A 15,353-nucleotide genomic window follows, 5' to 3' on the forward strand; every position below is an offset into this window, starting at 1 on the left:
TTACTTTGCCTGTTTTAAAGAAAATAATATATGTGGAAAAATTGGATAAGCCTTTGGAAATACAGCTGATTTTCAGATCCTGAGGTTTGTTTCTTTCCAGCTGGTGCTGGCTGGTTGAAGAAAGGACAATCCATCTCCTTGCTGGCTCCAAAGTTGTTAGTTGTTTGCATCCACTATGGGACAAGGTAGTATTTAAAATCTCTTAAGCATAGCAGAAGGGCCTGAGGCAATTAAGCCAATATTTCCCAAACTGAGAAGTGCTTTCAGGCATTTCTTAACACTGCATGGGTTTCTGAAAGGGATTCTCTGCTTTCACAGACAAACACATCCCAGATTTTCCCAGAAATTAAGCAATCTTCATCTTCAAATGATTTATTTTTACTGTTTCTATGTCCACTGACAGTCAGATTCAAGACTTTTATGAGGGTGAGGGGATGTTGAGGAAAGTGGGCTGCAGGCATTTTTTTGTGTGAGTGTAAAATTAGGCAGACAGAATTAAAGGTCTTTTCTGATAAGGGGTGAACTATCTGTCTCCATCCTTGGAGATATATAATCTCCAGTCCTGGAAATATTCAAAAGCTGTCTGGGCATGGTCCAGGGTAGGCAGCTCTAGGTAGCCCCACCTGAGCCAGCATGAGGAAGACATGGAAGACATCTGAAAACTAGACTTAAAAAAATATTAACAAACCATCTGGAGTATGTTCTTGTCATTCCTTGGTGTAATCCATTTTTTATATTAGGTGTGGCCTGAACTGAGCTAAGGGCAAGACCTGCATTAAACCTGCAAATTAACTCTCCCAGAGGCTGGGAGAAAGGCAAAAACAGCGGGAAGAGATAAGAGGGAAGATACTGGGTGGAGACAGGATCATAAAAGAGCTAGGTGAAAGATGAAGCCACATATATTACCAAAATAAAAACCTAGAGGGGCTCCTCCAGGGGGCACATCTCACCCTGTGCAGTGCTGGGGCTTCGTGCCTCTGTGCTTCCCCTGCAATGGCACAGAGGGACAATGACCCACCATGTCCATGGCCATTAGAGGGAGCTTGGAGGAGCCCAAGGATGAAATGCAGCCCTGGAAAGCAGAAACGGTGTACGGAAGACAGCTGGTTCAGCATTTTAAACCTATTTTTAATATCCCTGAGATGATTAATGAGATAAGGAGGCATTTCCCTATGATCTCCAAGAAATACATCTGCCTCTTTCTTGGACGAATTGCTTTTTGAAAGAGGCTGGTATTCTTTTAAGAACAATTCAATAGTTTAATTAAAGCACATGTCTGGTGGTGTCTTCCATCAGGCATCCTCATCCCATGATAAATTAAAATTTTTAAAAATGCAGCTGATGTTGTCCCAAGCACGTTCACTAGCTGTTATTAAGTGAACTGGATGCTTTTACTTGGGAAAAAGTAAACAAGACTATAATTTGGATTCATACAGCAATCATAGGAAGGTTCAGCAATTTCTGGATTCACCCAGGACATTGCAGGTCCAGCTACAACCTCATTCCACTGATGGGCTGAAACAGACCCTGAAGGAGGTGAGGGATGCAGATGCCTGACCCCTGGGCTAACCTGGTATTCCCTGACCCAGGATCTGCCTCTGCAACCCTTCACGCTCTGAAGGAAAGGTGTGATGGCTCAGATTGACACATCTCATGCCAAAGCATCCCACTCCAGCTATGCTGCTGGCCCTGGCCATGTTTCCCACTGCCTCCACTGAGCCAGCGCTGGCCCTTTCACATGTGTGAGTTCTCAGCATCTGTCTGGGACCCACTTGGGTTTTTTACTTCTGTACCTGTCTAGTCAGACATTAGATAAAGAAACAAATTACTGTGGAGCACCTCATCACTGCATGTAAGCTCCTCCTAACACCCAGCCCCTGGCACTTTGGGGAGAATGAAAACTCACTGTGCGAGGCTCACAGGGTACATGAGAGGGAAGAAGGATGAGCTGTCACCAAGCCCATGCTCACTTCCTTCCTGCAGAGTAGCTGATTGACAGCAACCTGTTACCACCAGGAATTTTTCCTACCTATCCAAATATTTCAAATTGTTCGTGGTTAGTTTTGACTTCTTCTTTATTAATGAAATTTTTTCAGTACTCATGACTGCAAAGAAAAACTTCAAAGCTTGGTTTTCTCAAAAATTAGAGGGCAAACAAGGGGAGTTGCATTTGCTACCTTTTGTAAAAGACTTTTCCTTTTTTGAGATGCTGACTTGAGATTTTTAAATACCTCAGAACAGTAATATTGTGCTTTTTTTGGCTAAGAGGACACTGGTAAAGAGCAGCTGTTGCAAAACCCAGCCCCTGTGCGGTAAGTCACTACATCATGCTCTGCTTTTTGTCTGGGTTTGTGCTCCCTTCCTCTCTCTTTGTCTGGTTGATCTGGCTGCTGAGATTAGGAGCCCTGCAGGGCAGGGAGGATCCCTGTCTGTGTATTTGCGCTGTGTCTTGACACTTGTAAAGGAAGCGAGTAATCATCACTCTTGCTGCTTTCATGTCTCCTTGCACAATAGAAATAATTAATAGTAATAACTGTGCTTTGCCTATCTGCGGCCCCTTTCATCTGAAGACCTGAAAGTGCTTGACAAGCATTAACTAAATTAGCTTCCAAATACCTGGAGAGGGAGTCAGATGTAATCATCCCCACTTTTAGATGAGCACACAGGAGGAGAAGCTAAGCTAACTGAGTACTTACAGTTAGTCAGCTGAAACCAAGTTTCCTGCATTGGGGGAGCTTGCTCAGCACTTAGGAGGCTCAGGCTGCTTTTTGAGGTGTCCAAAGGAGGGGTTTGATGTCCACTTTTTACTTCCAAAGCATACAGGCTGTGGAGCTGTGTGATGTGCCCTGCAGGAGCTGGAGGATGTACATCATTCGTGAAGTTTACCATTTGAACTACTAACCTGGCCTGGGAAGGAAGGAAGGAAGTTCTGCTGACACCGTGTTGGCAAAGCCAGAGTGATTCTGAGTTAGTCCTGATTTCAGAAATGTCAGTGGCCCTGGCACAGAAACCCTTCAGCTTGGACCCAGGGGTGGTGCAGCCAGGTTTGCATCGTGCTGCCTTTCACTTCATAACCCTTTTGGAGAGGAATCTGTACCAGAACTGGCAAATTTGATTGATATTATATACATAGCATGGGCTTATCAGGCCCTGCCACGGTGTTCACAGCCCTTTCTTTCAAAGAAAGATGCTGAAAGCCCTGACCCAAATCTGGAGTCTTAAATAGATCTCTGTTAAAACAAGGGTGCTCTGCATCTCCCAGGACTGTACTCAGCAGGAGAAAGGAAGAAATTCTCAGTATCCACTATGTAAGATCTGGTACTGACATGAGATTATAAAACAAAGGCAGGTGATGTTTTAAAAGACCACAGCAAACTCTTCAAAGTGGTAACTGGGCTGGTGGATGAGAGGGTTTTTCCATAGACTAAGGAATTTCTAATGCTGCAGAAATTACTTTCCTTTTTAATATCAGACCTGAAAGGCTTCCATTCCAGGAATGGTGCTCTGGCTGTAAGATAGTTTCTTTCCAATAGGAAGTAGAGTCGCTGAAGAACAGTAGGGCTGGTCCTTATTGCAAAACTTTGTAGGCTCAGATGAAAGACACTAATAGTGTTGGCAGCATATCCCATGAATCACATGATTTCACTGTGGGCAGTCATCTAGGTTTCCACAAGGTAGTGACATTTTCCACATTTTCTCATTTCCAGCCAAGAAACTGGCCAGAAGTTGTTGTCTGGACATCAGGTAACTCCTGTCAGCTCCTCCACTTCACACGACACCCTCCCATTTAATCAGCAGACCCTTAGCAAAGTGTCCCAATCCTGCTGGGAGTATGCAGTTTAATATCACTCTTGGGGATGTGTTGCCTGACAGAACTGAGTTGCAACAGTTTGGAAGCCACTTGTGCAGATGCAATCACATCAATTCTTTCTTTTCTGCTTACAATGCTTCATACCTTCCTTTCTGCTGCCTACTTTAAATAGTCCTGGTTAGGTTTCCAGTGCTGGGGTTTATTACCACAACTCTCCTATTTACCCAGAGACAAAATGAGGCAATGAGCTCATAGGAGGAAAACAAAAGGGTCACATTTCCTCTAGAGTAAGTAAGTAGGTCAGTGCCACGAGACGTGATGGAAGAGGATCTCATGATGCCCAGGGGTGACTAGAGGAGGCTGGACAGGCAGCAGAGATGCCTGGAGGAGAGCTCAGGTGGACTCAGCACAGGCCCTCCTGCTGGCAGGCAGCAAAGGTGTGTGTGCGAGTTTCACCATGCAACCAATCACAGCATCACTTCCACAAACTCTGGAAGTCCAACAAGACCCTGATCTCCAGCAGCCCCATGCTCAGGGGGCCAGGAGGGCTGTTGCCTTGCTCCGAGCTCTGGACAGGGAGTCAAGAGATCCGGCGGCCTTGCTTTGTGAGCATCTGGACATTGTGTACCCTTCCTCCTTCCTCATTTGTGTAATAGGGTTAATAAACATGTTCTGCCCCACAGTGCTGACGTAATGCTAAGCTCTTTCATGTTTCTTAAGTGCTACAATAGGCAGCACCATAGAAACTCATAAATAATGTACCTTGAAGTTCTGTCGAGGTATTAACCTTGTTTTAACAGTGCAGATTTACATGAGTTACCACACACAAGAAGCTTCTCTTAATTAAGATCAAAACTTACTTTTTTTAGCTTTGTTTTAATGGCTTTTAAGGATGAACAATTTTTACTTGCCCAGCCTATTTGGCAATTTATTGTAATCTCTTCAAGCTTGTAGTTCCTTTCAGTACACAGTTAAATGCCTTTCTTCTCATCATTGCATTCCTTTACATTCTTCAAATTAAAATATCTTTAGGAGCTTTTTACAAATGTAAAATTGATTTCTCTGAAATCTAAATTATCTGTGTTATCGTACTTTATTGGTGGTGTGAGAGATACTGGGTTTGGCCCAAAATCTTGACAGAAAAGAAAGGATCTGTGTGCTGCTTCTGATACAACAGAGGCCCATTTTTCCATTTCACACCTTGCCACAAGGTTTGTCCACTGGTAATGTACCAAAGTAGCTGCTCTACAAGGAGACTGTCTGCACAGGAGCGTACAGAGAAAATTATTCTGTGCTAATGATCTCCAGACAACCACTGTGGTGAATGCCCAAGTGTGACCCTGAGCTGGGTGCATGGACTGGAAATGGCTGGATGGCAACGGCAGGGAGCCATGTGGGCTCTGACATGGGAATCTGGAGGGATGGCTTCAGTTTCCATCCTGCCTCAAAGACTTCTGGGCAGGTGTGAGTCAGGTTCACCATGTCACATGTAATATGGGATATAGCTGCATTTCTAATATCTTCACTGATTGTGGATCCTTGTTATTCTTGGAGTTCCAGCAGCTTCTTTGTCTTTCTGTCTCCAACAGTTTCAGTACTCAGACTTGGAATGCGCCAGGGAAATGACAAGGAAGCCTTTCTCACCAAAGTCCTATCCAGAACTCCAAACAGAAATCCTGAATGCCTTTTGAGATTTCCCACCTACCAGTGCGAACTCAAAATATTCAAATAATTCACATGCACCTTGTGTGATTACCCAAGATAATAGGATGTTTATATTCTGTTCACTACTACTGCAACTCGGAAAATTATTAGAAAGTGCAATAGAAACTGGTTTTAAGTGATGTACAAAGAGAGTTTTATATTAATGTGTGTTTGTGTCTGGAGAGTGTAGGACAGCTGATGAAGGGAGATGATGTCTTGGTTGATATAAAACTTAGGAGAGTTCAGTTCCCAGATGTTTCACAGACACTCTTTGTCACCTTGGGATGGTCACTACAGGCACAGCTCCAGGACTGGTGGCAATACTAGCTAAGGGTAATCTTATGCTGGAAACAGAGAATAATTCCCCAACCTGGATTGCAATGGAGACACAAACCAACACAGCAGAGGCATCAGGAAGGATCAGCAGTGAATGAGAGTTACTACTATTAAGAAGCAGAGGAAACAGAGTAGACAACCACAGAGTAGACAATCTGCATGAACATCAGCTCATCATCTGCTCAATGGAGAATCAAAGCTGGGCTTCAATCATAGCCAGTCTGAATAAAATGCTCATCTATGAGCTAATTTCAAGGAACTGACAAAGGTCAGCATATCCATCATCTCTCTTCATTGTTCTTACAGCCATCACAACTTTAGTATTTTAGTTTAATCGTTAACATTAGTTGGTGCAAGTCTGGGCTTTAGTGCACTCACTTAAGCTAATTTTTACAATAATTCCTGGCTTGCTTGAAAAGAAAACTCTACTGGTGATGTTTTGGGGCTCATTTGCAAACTGGTATTCAAGATGTTCACCCTTCAGTCCTATGAACATTGCTTCTCATTGCAAAACTTTGAAACCCAGCCATGCTTTAATTTTAGCTTTCAGAGGGACAGAAAATCTCAGAGTAACCAATAGCCAACCCCTTTGCTGAAAGGATCCTGGACTGAGTGACAAATTTAATTCCATGACCTCACTGCTGGAAGGGAGCTTCCCAGAAATTTTCCTGATGCAAAGGCAAAAGAGCTGTTCTTTCATCTTTTTCTGAGTCACGCCCACAGCACCTCCCCGGAATGCAAATGTGCCTGGGTTTAATGATGTGACAAGGTAATTAAGTGTTAATGCGTGGATGCAAAGGGTATACAAGTTGCCAGATCTACTAAGTGCTGAAGCCAAACTAAGGCGTTTACCAGGCTTACAACACATTGCTGATATAGGGTTGCTAATGTCTACACATTATTCCTGCTATACAAGTAAATTTTACGGTAATAGACAAATAAATTAACTTCATATTTGAATTTTAAAGAGTTTTTCTAACAAGAAAGCAGTCAGGACCCAATCCTAGGTGCATGAGAAGCAATAGAAGAACTAGGACGTAGCACTATTATTATTTAAATGACTATAATGCAGTCAGATGCCAGCTCAGTATTGGACGCTCCTCTTTCCTAGTCCCTATTAGCTTGATGCATTTGTGTTATATTAGTCCGCATATACAGAGATTTAAACATATGTAACAGAATTCTTGAGTAACAGAAAACACACAGGCAGGAAGTCGTAACAACACTGTCTAGATTAAATTGGCCCTGTACCCAGTCCTTAAGTATCTCTAATGGCATGCAAAAAGCTGATTTAAGCAATTGAACTCCACACAATCTCATTCAAAGAGCACCCTACCCTATAAATAAACATATTTCCTACTCGAATGCAAATGATTGCTACATTATGACAATGAATATTTGCATACCAGCCAGGAATTCCTGTAAATGCCGGTGCTTGAGTGACAGGTGATGAAGTTTGTAACTCCCCTGGGCTCAGGAGAGCTCCTCTGGGCAGTGGAAGTATTCCTAGGCTCTGTGAAAAGATGACAGTGGGATCCTGGTAGCGTCCAGGTGTCACCTTGGCCTTTTCTCAGGTTTGTAGCCCAGCAGCTGGCCACCAGTCTGTCCCACCCCAGGGGCATGTTCATGGCTGTGCCACGGGCTGGCAAAGCTCTGCCCCGCTGCCATTGTGTTTTCTTTTGCTTTCTAATTACGCCTGTTAGAATCACAATGCTTTTAGTCATCATCGCTTGAGTAACGCAGCAAAGTGACACAATAAAGCAGTGGAAAAGGAAGATGGCTTTTAAGTATCAGTGTTTTGGAAGAGAGGATGCAGATTGACGTGAGAAGACAAGAGGCTGTGCGCCGTGTGGTTTGCAGCAGAATAGTGAGGAGATCAGCGAAGCGTCCAAGGATATCAAGAACACTGTGGGTGCTGCCTCTGAGGATCAGGATCGCTGTACAACACCTGTACTGTCCTGTTGCACAACACCTGTGCTATCCTCTCCTCTTTCTCGTTGTTCTTCGGTTAACTGACATGAGAAAATGAACATCAGAGAGATCAACATCAGCACGTATCAGAGAGAATTTTGGGGGCCAAGGGACTCCTGCTTTTGTAACTGTGTCAAGCTGACCATTGGCAGTTTGTCTGACTGTATCCTCAACCCACATATACTGGGCTTTCAGTCCTCATAGCTAAAGAGATGGAAAGCATAGCCTAAAACCACCAAAAGGTTCTTCAGCACGATACTGCATGTGTCTGTGTGCCTTGGCTCTTAATTTAGATGAGACCTATCAAGGTCCAGGTGGCTGGAGCTGGGCTGCTGTGAACAGGACCTGTTTTTTGGGGTGATTCTCTGTGACTTCAGAGACACCTGCACACAGTGAGGAGGGGGGAACTCAGCACAGCTGACCATAGATGTAGCTAGCCATCACTGCCACATGCCAGAGGGTGAACCTCACCCGACTACCACATAATTCACATCACTGAGCTAAGTCTTGGTGGACAGCATTAAACCTGTGACTTCCAAATCCGCTCCTGAAGCCTCCTGCACCCCTAGTCACGGATAACCATTAGCTTCCACAGGAAGAGTCAGATGGTTCTGGACCTGAAAGGGGAATTTCACAACTGCTAAAACTTGCAATGAGTCTCAAGAACTGCAATGTATTCCAGAAATGCAACTTTTTTTATACCTGTAGTCACTTAAAAATTAGGATCAGAGCAGTATGATTTTGCAAAATGTCTTGTCACCCTGATGATATTCTTTGGGATGTTTCCTAAGTGGTTTAAAATATTCTATCCTATCATATCCTATCCTATCAAGTATAAGTTTACACTAGGCTTTGCCAAGATGGTAACACAGATATCCTGTTAGAAGAGGTTAAGCTGTAAAGCGAGGGAGTGCTTTTCTAGAGAACTACGTGGGCATGTTAATTACCAAGGTTAATAAAAGGGTGATCTTTGTGTGCTTCAATTCTTAGGTGTCCAAATGGAAAGACTTTTATAAGGGCTCCAACTTCCAGGGATGCTTGTAAAAATGTACTTCATTTTGGGCACTCTAAAACTGAATATAATTAAATCAATTGCAGTCTTAATAAATAGATCAGAAAATGCTGAGAGGTTCTGGCCCTTTCTTTTGCTCTCTCTGATAATGTTGGATTATACCTTAGTGTTATGTCCTAAAAAAACCCAAAACAATGAAGGTGGCAAGATGCTATTTTTCGAAATCTCTGACATGATAAAGAAGTTAAAATAAAAAATTTTTAAAAAGGGTCTTTACGGGGATGTCAAAAACACTAACCCCTCTTCTGCCCCAGTATGCCATATCACCTAGTCTGGAAAAAGGAGGAGTAAAAAGCATCCAAACTTCTAAAAACCACCAACTGGCTCTAGCCTGGACAGGTAAGCCAGTAATTTACTCACTAACCAAAAGATTGGCAAAGGTCCTGCCATGACAGCAACCTTCTCCCTGCTCTGCATAACCTGGCTCTCTACCTATCCCAGTCCTAACCTGCTGGAAAGGAGGAGCTTTGCTCTGTCCCTTCCTTATTTATAACTTGTTGAGAGCTGGGAGGGAGGGAGGGGTGAGCTCCCTGTGGTGCCTCCTGCTGCTGCCTGCCCGTGCCAGGTGCCAGCCTCGCAGCCAGCACCACAAATGCCTCCTGCCCAGCGTGGTGGCCACCTCTGCGCCCTGGGCTTCCTCTGGCTCTGGGCACTGGTGGAAGCAAGGACCAGAACTTACTACCTCGGCATTGTGGAAGAGAACTGGGACTATGCACCGTCTGGGAAAAATCTGATCACGGGGCAAAGCCTCCTAGAGGACAAGTAAGTGACTGGGGGCTTTGATAAGCTGGAGATGTACCAACAACTCCAAACCGAAATTGGTTAATGTGGTTATTTTGCTGAAAATATCTTAAGATCACCATTTCCATGTTTTTATTCTGGTGATGTTGTCATAGGTGGGAATTCAGCTTCAAGGCAAGAGTAGGCTTTGACTGATTTCCATTGTGGTTGATTAAGCAAGGTGATAGTTGTCATGTATTTGAAGAGGATGTTAATGAACTGATATTTGTCAAAAAACATCAGATATTTGGAAATGTGTTCAGATAAGAGCTGAGATACACAACAGTGAATGGTCAGACAGAATTCCTGGTGATCTCTGAAGCTGGGAAGCGTAGGTGAGCACTGTGATGAGCCCTGGCCAGTGAAAACACGAGTCTGTTCTCATGTCCACAGGGCTGGGGCCGGCTGTGTGGTCCTCCCACAGCAGGAGAGCTGGCCTGGATGTTGGATGGAGATGGCTCTAATCCCTGGTGCCTGTCTAAAGAATGATTTGGGTTGGAAAGGACCTTTAAAGGTCCTCATTCACTTCCCCTGCAATGTTCAGGGTAATTTTCAACTAGGTCAGGCTGTTCAGGACATGTTCAAGCTGAATTTCAATGCTTCCACGGATGGGACATGCACCACCTCTCTGGGCAATGTGTGCTGGTGTTTTACCACCTTCATGGTTAAAACCAACTTTTTTCTTACATCTGAATTGACTCATTTTTTTTGTTTAAAACCATTGCTTCATACATCATGGGCTTCAAACGTGTGGGAATATTTTTAACATCACATTGATATTTTTGTCACACTAGAGGTATTTTGGGGGGTCCTTCCTCAGTGTCTAGGCTTGGGATTGGAGTGGGAGCTGTGAGTAAGTGAGGAGGTCCTGGTCTCTGCACAAGGTTTGGAGGCTGACTGGGAGCTAGATACTGCATCCCAGAAGCTAGAAATGGAAATGTACTTTCTGACTTTTCAGGAAATCCCAAGCAAGTTTGGACATGTCTCTAGTGGTAAATAATTTTAGAATCACTCCCAGATGAATTTAATAAAAGAAACTATTTTGTCACAAGAAGGAGATGCGAAAGAATTTTATTTTTCCACGGAAATTTCTGCTAAAGCTTTTAATAGCTAGAGGTCCCAGATGGCATCCAAGTCAATAGGTATTACATTCATAGGTAGAATTAAGAGTAAGAGTTTGTTCCCAGTTCATGAAAACAAGCCTTACCGGCAGAATTGTTCTTCATTTATATTAAATACTTGAATTTCTCACTTTCCTAGTCTTTATAGCAGAGGATAATTTTCTCCACTCACTAAACTAGAAGATCTCTTACTATAGAGTAGTTCAGCTTTAACTGAAGAGCAGCTACTTATAAATCCACTTCAACAGAGAGGGCTTCAGTAGAGAGATACCATTGAGAGATTGGAATCTGTTCTGTAAATTGTGCTTTTGAGGCTGTCTGCACTTTGTGCTCCCTGAACATCAAATGGCACATTTACTTTTAAGTCTGTGGCATAAATGCAATTTTTTTTTACTAAATGGCAACACAGGGACAGAAGATACCTTATGCCTTCAGTCATCATGGCAATGTAATAATTACAGAATGCTAATTACAAAAGGTTTACCCACAGATGATTTCAATCTAGACTACACATTCAAAGTTGCCATGAACTCTCTACGTGCAGAATAATTAAGTGATTTTTGTTATTTGTCTCAATTTTTAAACTGTATTGAGTTGACCCAGGGTAAAGTGCTGTATTCGGGAATAATAGTGTGTCTGAATAAGCATGGGGTTTAAATAGTGAAACAGAAAGAACTATTTTGACTATTCAGCTCTTTAGGATAATCTCTAATTTAAAATTAAAACAATATAATAATGGGCTACTTTTCAGTTAATTAATTGGTTCCTATGGATATTATAAAAAAGTAGTTCGATAAGCAAAATTTAAGGATCAGTATCCAGGTAGGGATAGGAATGCCTTTTGAGCCAGCTCTGTTCTGCAAGCAGCAACACTTAGGCTCGCTGAGCCAAGCACTTCAAGCCAAGCACCTTGTGAAGCACCCTCACAGCACCCATCTGATGGGGCACTATCCCAGTTTTATTGAGAGCAAAGTGAAGATAAAGAGGTTGCAGACAAGCTGATTATCTTTAAAAGAATTGGTGCATACACTAAAAGGAATGTTCCCTTTGATTCCAGTTAGCCCAGAGAGATATAATCAAACCCACTTATTCTTCAGTACTTAATGAAAATCCTGAATTAGCAAGTGTGCAATGGAAAATGTTACATTACCTGGATCAGATAGTGACAATATTTAAGAGATTATTTTCAATGTTGCTTGCCAAAGTCAGTAATATCATCCTCAACCTTTAGTTTTTAACAGTAAAGAGGACAAAGGAGGCTCTGGTAGCTGAAGCATGGGGCTAGAAACCAGGTGAGCCCATCCTGGCACCTGACACAACTATGCTGCTCAGTTCCCGCTGTGCTGGTGCTGAGTGAGCTGCCTCTGGAGCCAGGAATCCTAGTGCTGCATCAGAACCTGCCTGGGTGTGAGCTGAAAAGACTGCCTCTCATCAGAGCTGATTAGCCCAAATGAGCCCTGTCTTTGCAGAACTATTCTGCTTGGATGATAATTTTTATTATGTCTTGTCTTACTGCAGTGCTCCAGAGCCAGCCTGCTGCTTGCACAGGATAAGTATCTTGCTGGACATCAGTACTTTTAAAGTAAAAAAACTAATGAGGCTGTTCATCTCTGCCCTTTGTCTTGTCTAAACTTGAGGCCTCAAGCTGTTCCACTAATTCTCATAATTTGGAGTGCTGTGAGTAAAACCAAGATATCTCACTCTCTGTTCTCCCTTCAGAAATTAAACTTACATTTTCTGGAGCACACAGGGCTTTGGAAATCGCAGGTCCAGATTGTGGCCACTGAGCATAGGGGAGCTGTGAAGGTGGTCAGCGTCCCTTCCCACCTGACACAATTGATGGAAGAGCTGGCATCATTAAACCACGCTGGATTGGACACGCAGGGTGCAAGGTGCTGTCGGAGCTGTGAGTGCTCAGTCAGATCTCAGCGAGATTTTGTGAGTTAGGGCATCAGTACTGCTGCTGCAGGAGGGTGAGCTTGGATGTCTTCTGCTTTCTTTAATGGTCAAATGGCCTTTCAAGATGAAAATATACCTAAGTGTTGTGGTTTGACATCCACCAATCATTCTTTCCCACTGTAGCTCCGCCCTCAGGATTAAAGTGTAGTTGATAATCCCTTGAAATTAACTCGATTCTAGTTTATATGATAGACGCTTAAATCTTGCTCTCTTCATGGTAGATGTAAGTTTTGCCTGATGTAGCAGCTCATCCCATCTCTTTAGGCCACCAATCCTACATTTTTCTGGGCCCAGTCTTGCACCCAGTAACACTAACGGGTGTTTTTTGTTACCACAGCATCAAACACAGTTTGTGCAATTTGCCTATGAGGAGATCCCACCCAGAGAAATGACGGTGAAACTGTCGTCAGAGATGCTACAGTAATGGCTGAGTCACTATGAGGCCAAATAACCCAATTGCAACAGCAGAGATGATCATTGTGGGAAGGGTCAACATCAAAAGGGTATTTGAGGTGAAATCTTGGCTCTAATGAAGCCTGAGAGGAGCTTTGTTACTGACTTCAGGGGCAAGGTTATTGTAGGAGGGAAGCCATCATACCACACCAGTGACACCTCAGAGCTTCCTCCAAGATTTTATGGATTTTATTGACCTCTGTGGCTCATATGGGTCAGAAAAAGCCTAAAAACATCCTCTGTGGGCTTTGTGTCTCTGTCTTTTGAGGACACTCAGCTTTGTTGTTTGACGCTTTGTGGTCAGGGTGCCATCTAAAAAGGTGAGCTGGCACCGCTGGTCCCCCTTCCCTGGCCATCCCTCAAGCACAGACATTGCTCTGGCCTGAGCACTGGAGTCATGGTTTCTTGGAGGGTTACCTTGAACAGGTTATGTGACCCAGGGGTTAAAACAATTGTGTGGTCTGAAGCCCTGTCCTGGCTTATTTCAGCCACAGGAAAAATCAGGGACTTTGAAGAAATAAAATGGTTATAAACTCAAACTCAGAGTAAGTAAAGAGGATGGAGAGTAAGGAAGGTTTCACCATCCACAGATTTTAGGGAATAAACCCATAAAGATGTTTTTTTAAATGGTTAGGAGTGTAAAGTGTGTGGGACTTTAATGGAATAATGACAATAAAAAGAAATTTTGCATTTGCGTACATCTGCACCCAGGAGTGTACAGTAGCTATTGAGAATGTTAACTACAGGAGAAAATTTGGGACTCCACATCTAGCAGTTATTCTGAGTGCTGTTCTTTGGCACTCAGTGGTGATTACAGCAGCAAACAAGCTCAGGAGGCTTTGAAAGAGTATCTGTGAGGATCTGTCTCCAGGCCACTGAAGAGCTGTTTGCTTGGCCATACACAAGGTGTCTTCCCATTCCTTACTGCTCTCTGTAACACAGTGCTCATGTAAGCACCTCTTGGAAAACATAACCTCTGTTAGGCTGTAGCCTTGAGATCAAAAGTAACATAAACACAGTGAAAATTACAGCAAAACACTTCTTCTGTGTGATAAAAGAAATGGGTGTAGAAATTACACTTCACACATAGGTCTTCCTGGAAATGGCAGATTGTCTGCATGTCTAGTCTTGATTTGGAGTAGAATCTACATGACTCTTGTTTTACTCTTTCTCTTTGTGGAAGAGTTCTGTTCTTGTCATTGCAGGAAACTGGATGTCTATCATTATGCTTATTATTTTAAAGAACTAGAGTTACCTGTTAATAATTCCCCATTCCACTCAGGGGCATTTCCAACTTTTCTTGGAGTTTTGTAAGGGCTGAGAGGGGTCAAGCACCAAAATGAAATCAGACACAGAAATGAAGGCAGGATTTGCATGGCTTTCTTAGTCGGAACAAGATGTTTTATCCTGATTTGCACACTTGCTTATCTCTATATGTAACCTCAAGTCTGCAGGAGATGAAGGAAGGAATTTCGGAAGTTTGCATGGGTACTGCCCCAGAGGATGGAGTATTCCCCTTTACTGTAGGAAGAAAGGCTGTTTTAAGTATATGAAGTGCAGGCTGACAACTGAGTTGGAAGGAAATAGTTAAAATTTAGAGAGCAGCTCTTACATCTTCAGAAGATCAGAAAGATGGAAGAGGTTCAGACAGCAGCATCACAAAGCTGCTAGGAGGATGAAGCAGTTTGTAATGAGCAGGGGAGTATGAACAGGCAGGGAGAAGCTTTGTGTTCCTGTGACAAGAGAGGAATGACAGATAAGGAAACATTCTGGCATTAGGTCCAGTGTGGATATTCCTTCTGCAAAATGGCTTTAAGCACTGTAATGTGAAGCACAGCAACACCTTTAAAGAGGCAAGGAGCTACCAGCTGCTTGGTAAGGCTGAGGTGGGGCCCCAAAATCCTCCTGGATGAAATGGGGCAGCCTGGGCACCTAGAATGGGACTCACAACAACCAGAGTCCTGTTTTCAGGTACTGAGGGCAACCGAAAGGGTGTGCTGAAAAAACATCTCCATAGACACAGAGCATCACCTACACTGTGACTGGCTGCAGCTGATACCCATGGCATCCATTAGAACAGCCCTCCTTTCAGAAAGCTGCCACGAAAAGGTTTATTTTCCTGACTTAGAGATGGCTTTAAGTAGGA

At 43.3% G+C, this 15,353-nt stretch overlaps 1 protein-coding gene across 1 annotated transcript in view; it reads left to right on the plus strand.

Annotated features, from left to right (window-relative positions):
• Nucleotides 1-9,486: 9,486 nt before the first annotated feature.
• HEPHL1 (hephaestin like 1) overlaps nt 9,487-15,353 on the plus strand; it is a 33,310-nt gene continuing 27,443 nt past the window's right edge. The window contains exon 1 of the mRNA XM_088159390.1: nt 9,487-9,656. Coding sequence (XP_088015516.1) covers nt 9,487-9,656 — 170 coding nt within the window. The remainder of the gene's footprint in view (nt 9,657-15,353) is intronic.

The sequence above is a fragment of the Sturnus vulgaris genome, chromosome 2, assembly GCF_052056855.1.
Source record: "Sturnus vulgaris isolate bStuVul1 chromosome 2, bStuVul1.hap1, whole genome shotgun sequence".
Lineage (NCBI taxonomy): Eukaryota > Metazoa > Chordata > Aves > Passeriformes > Sturnidae > Sturnus > Sturnus vulgaris.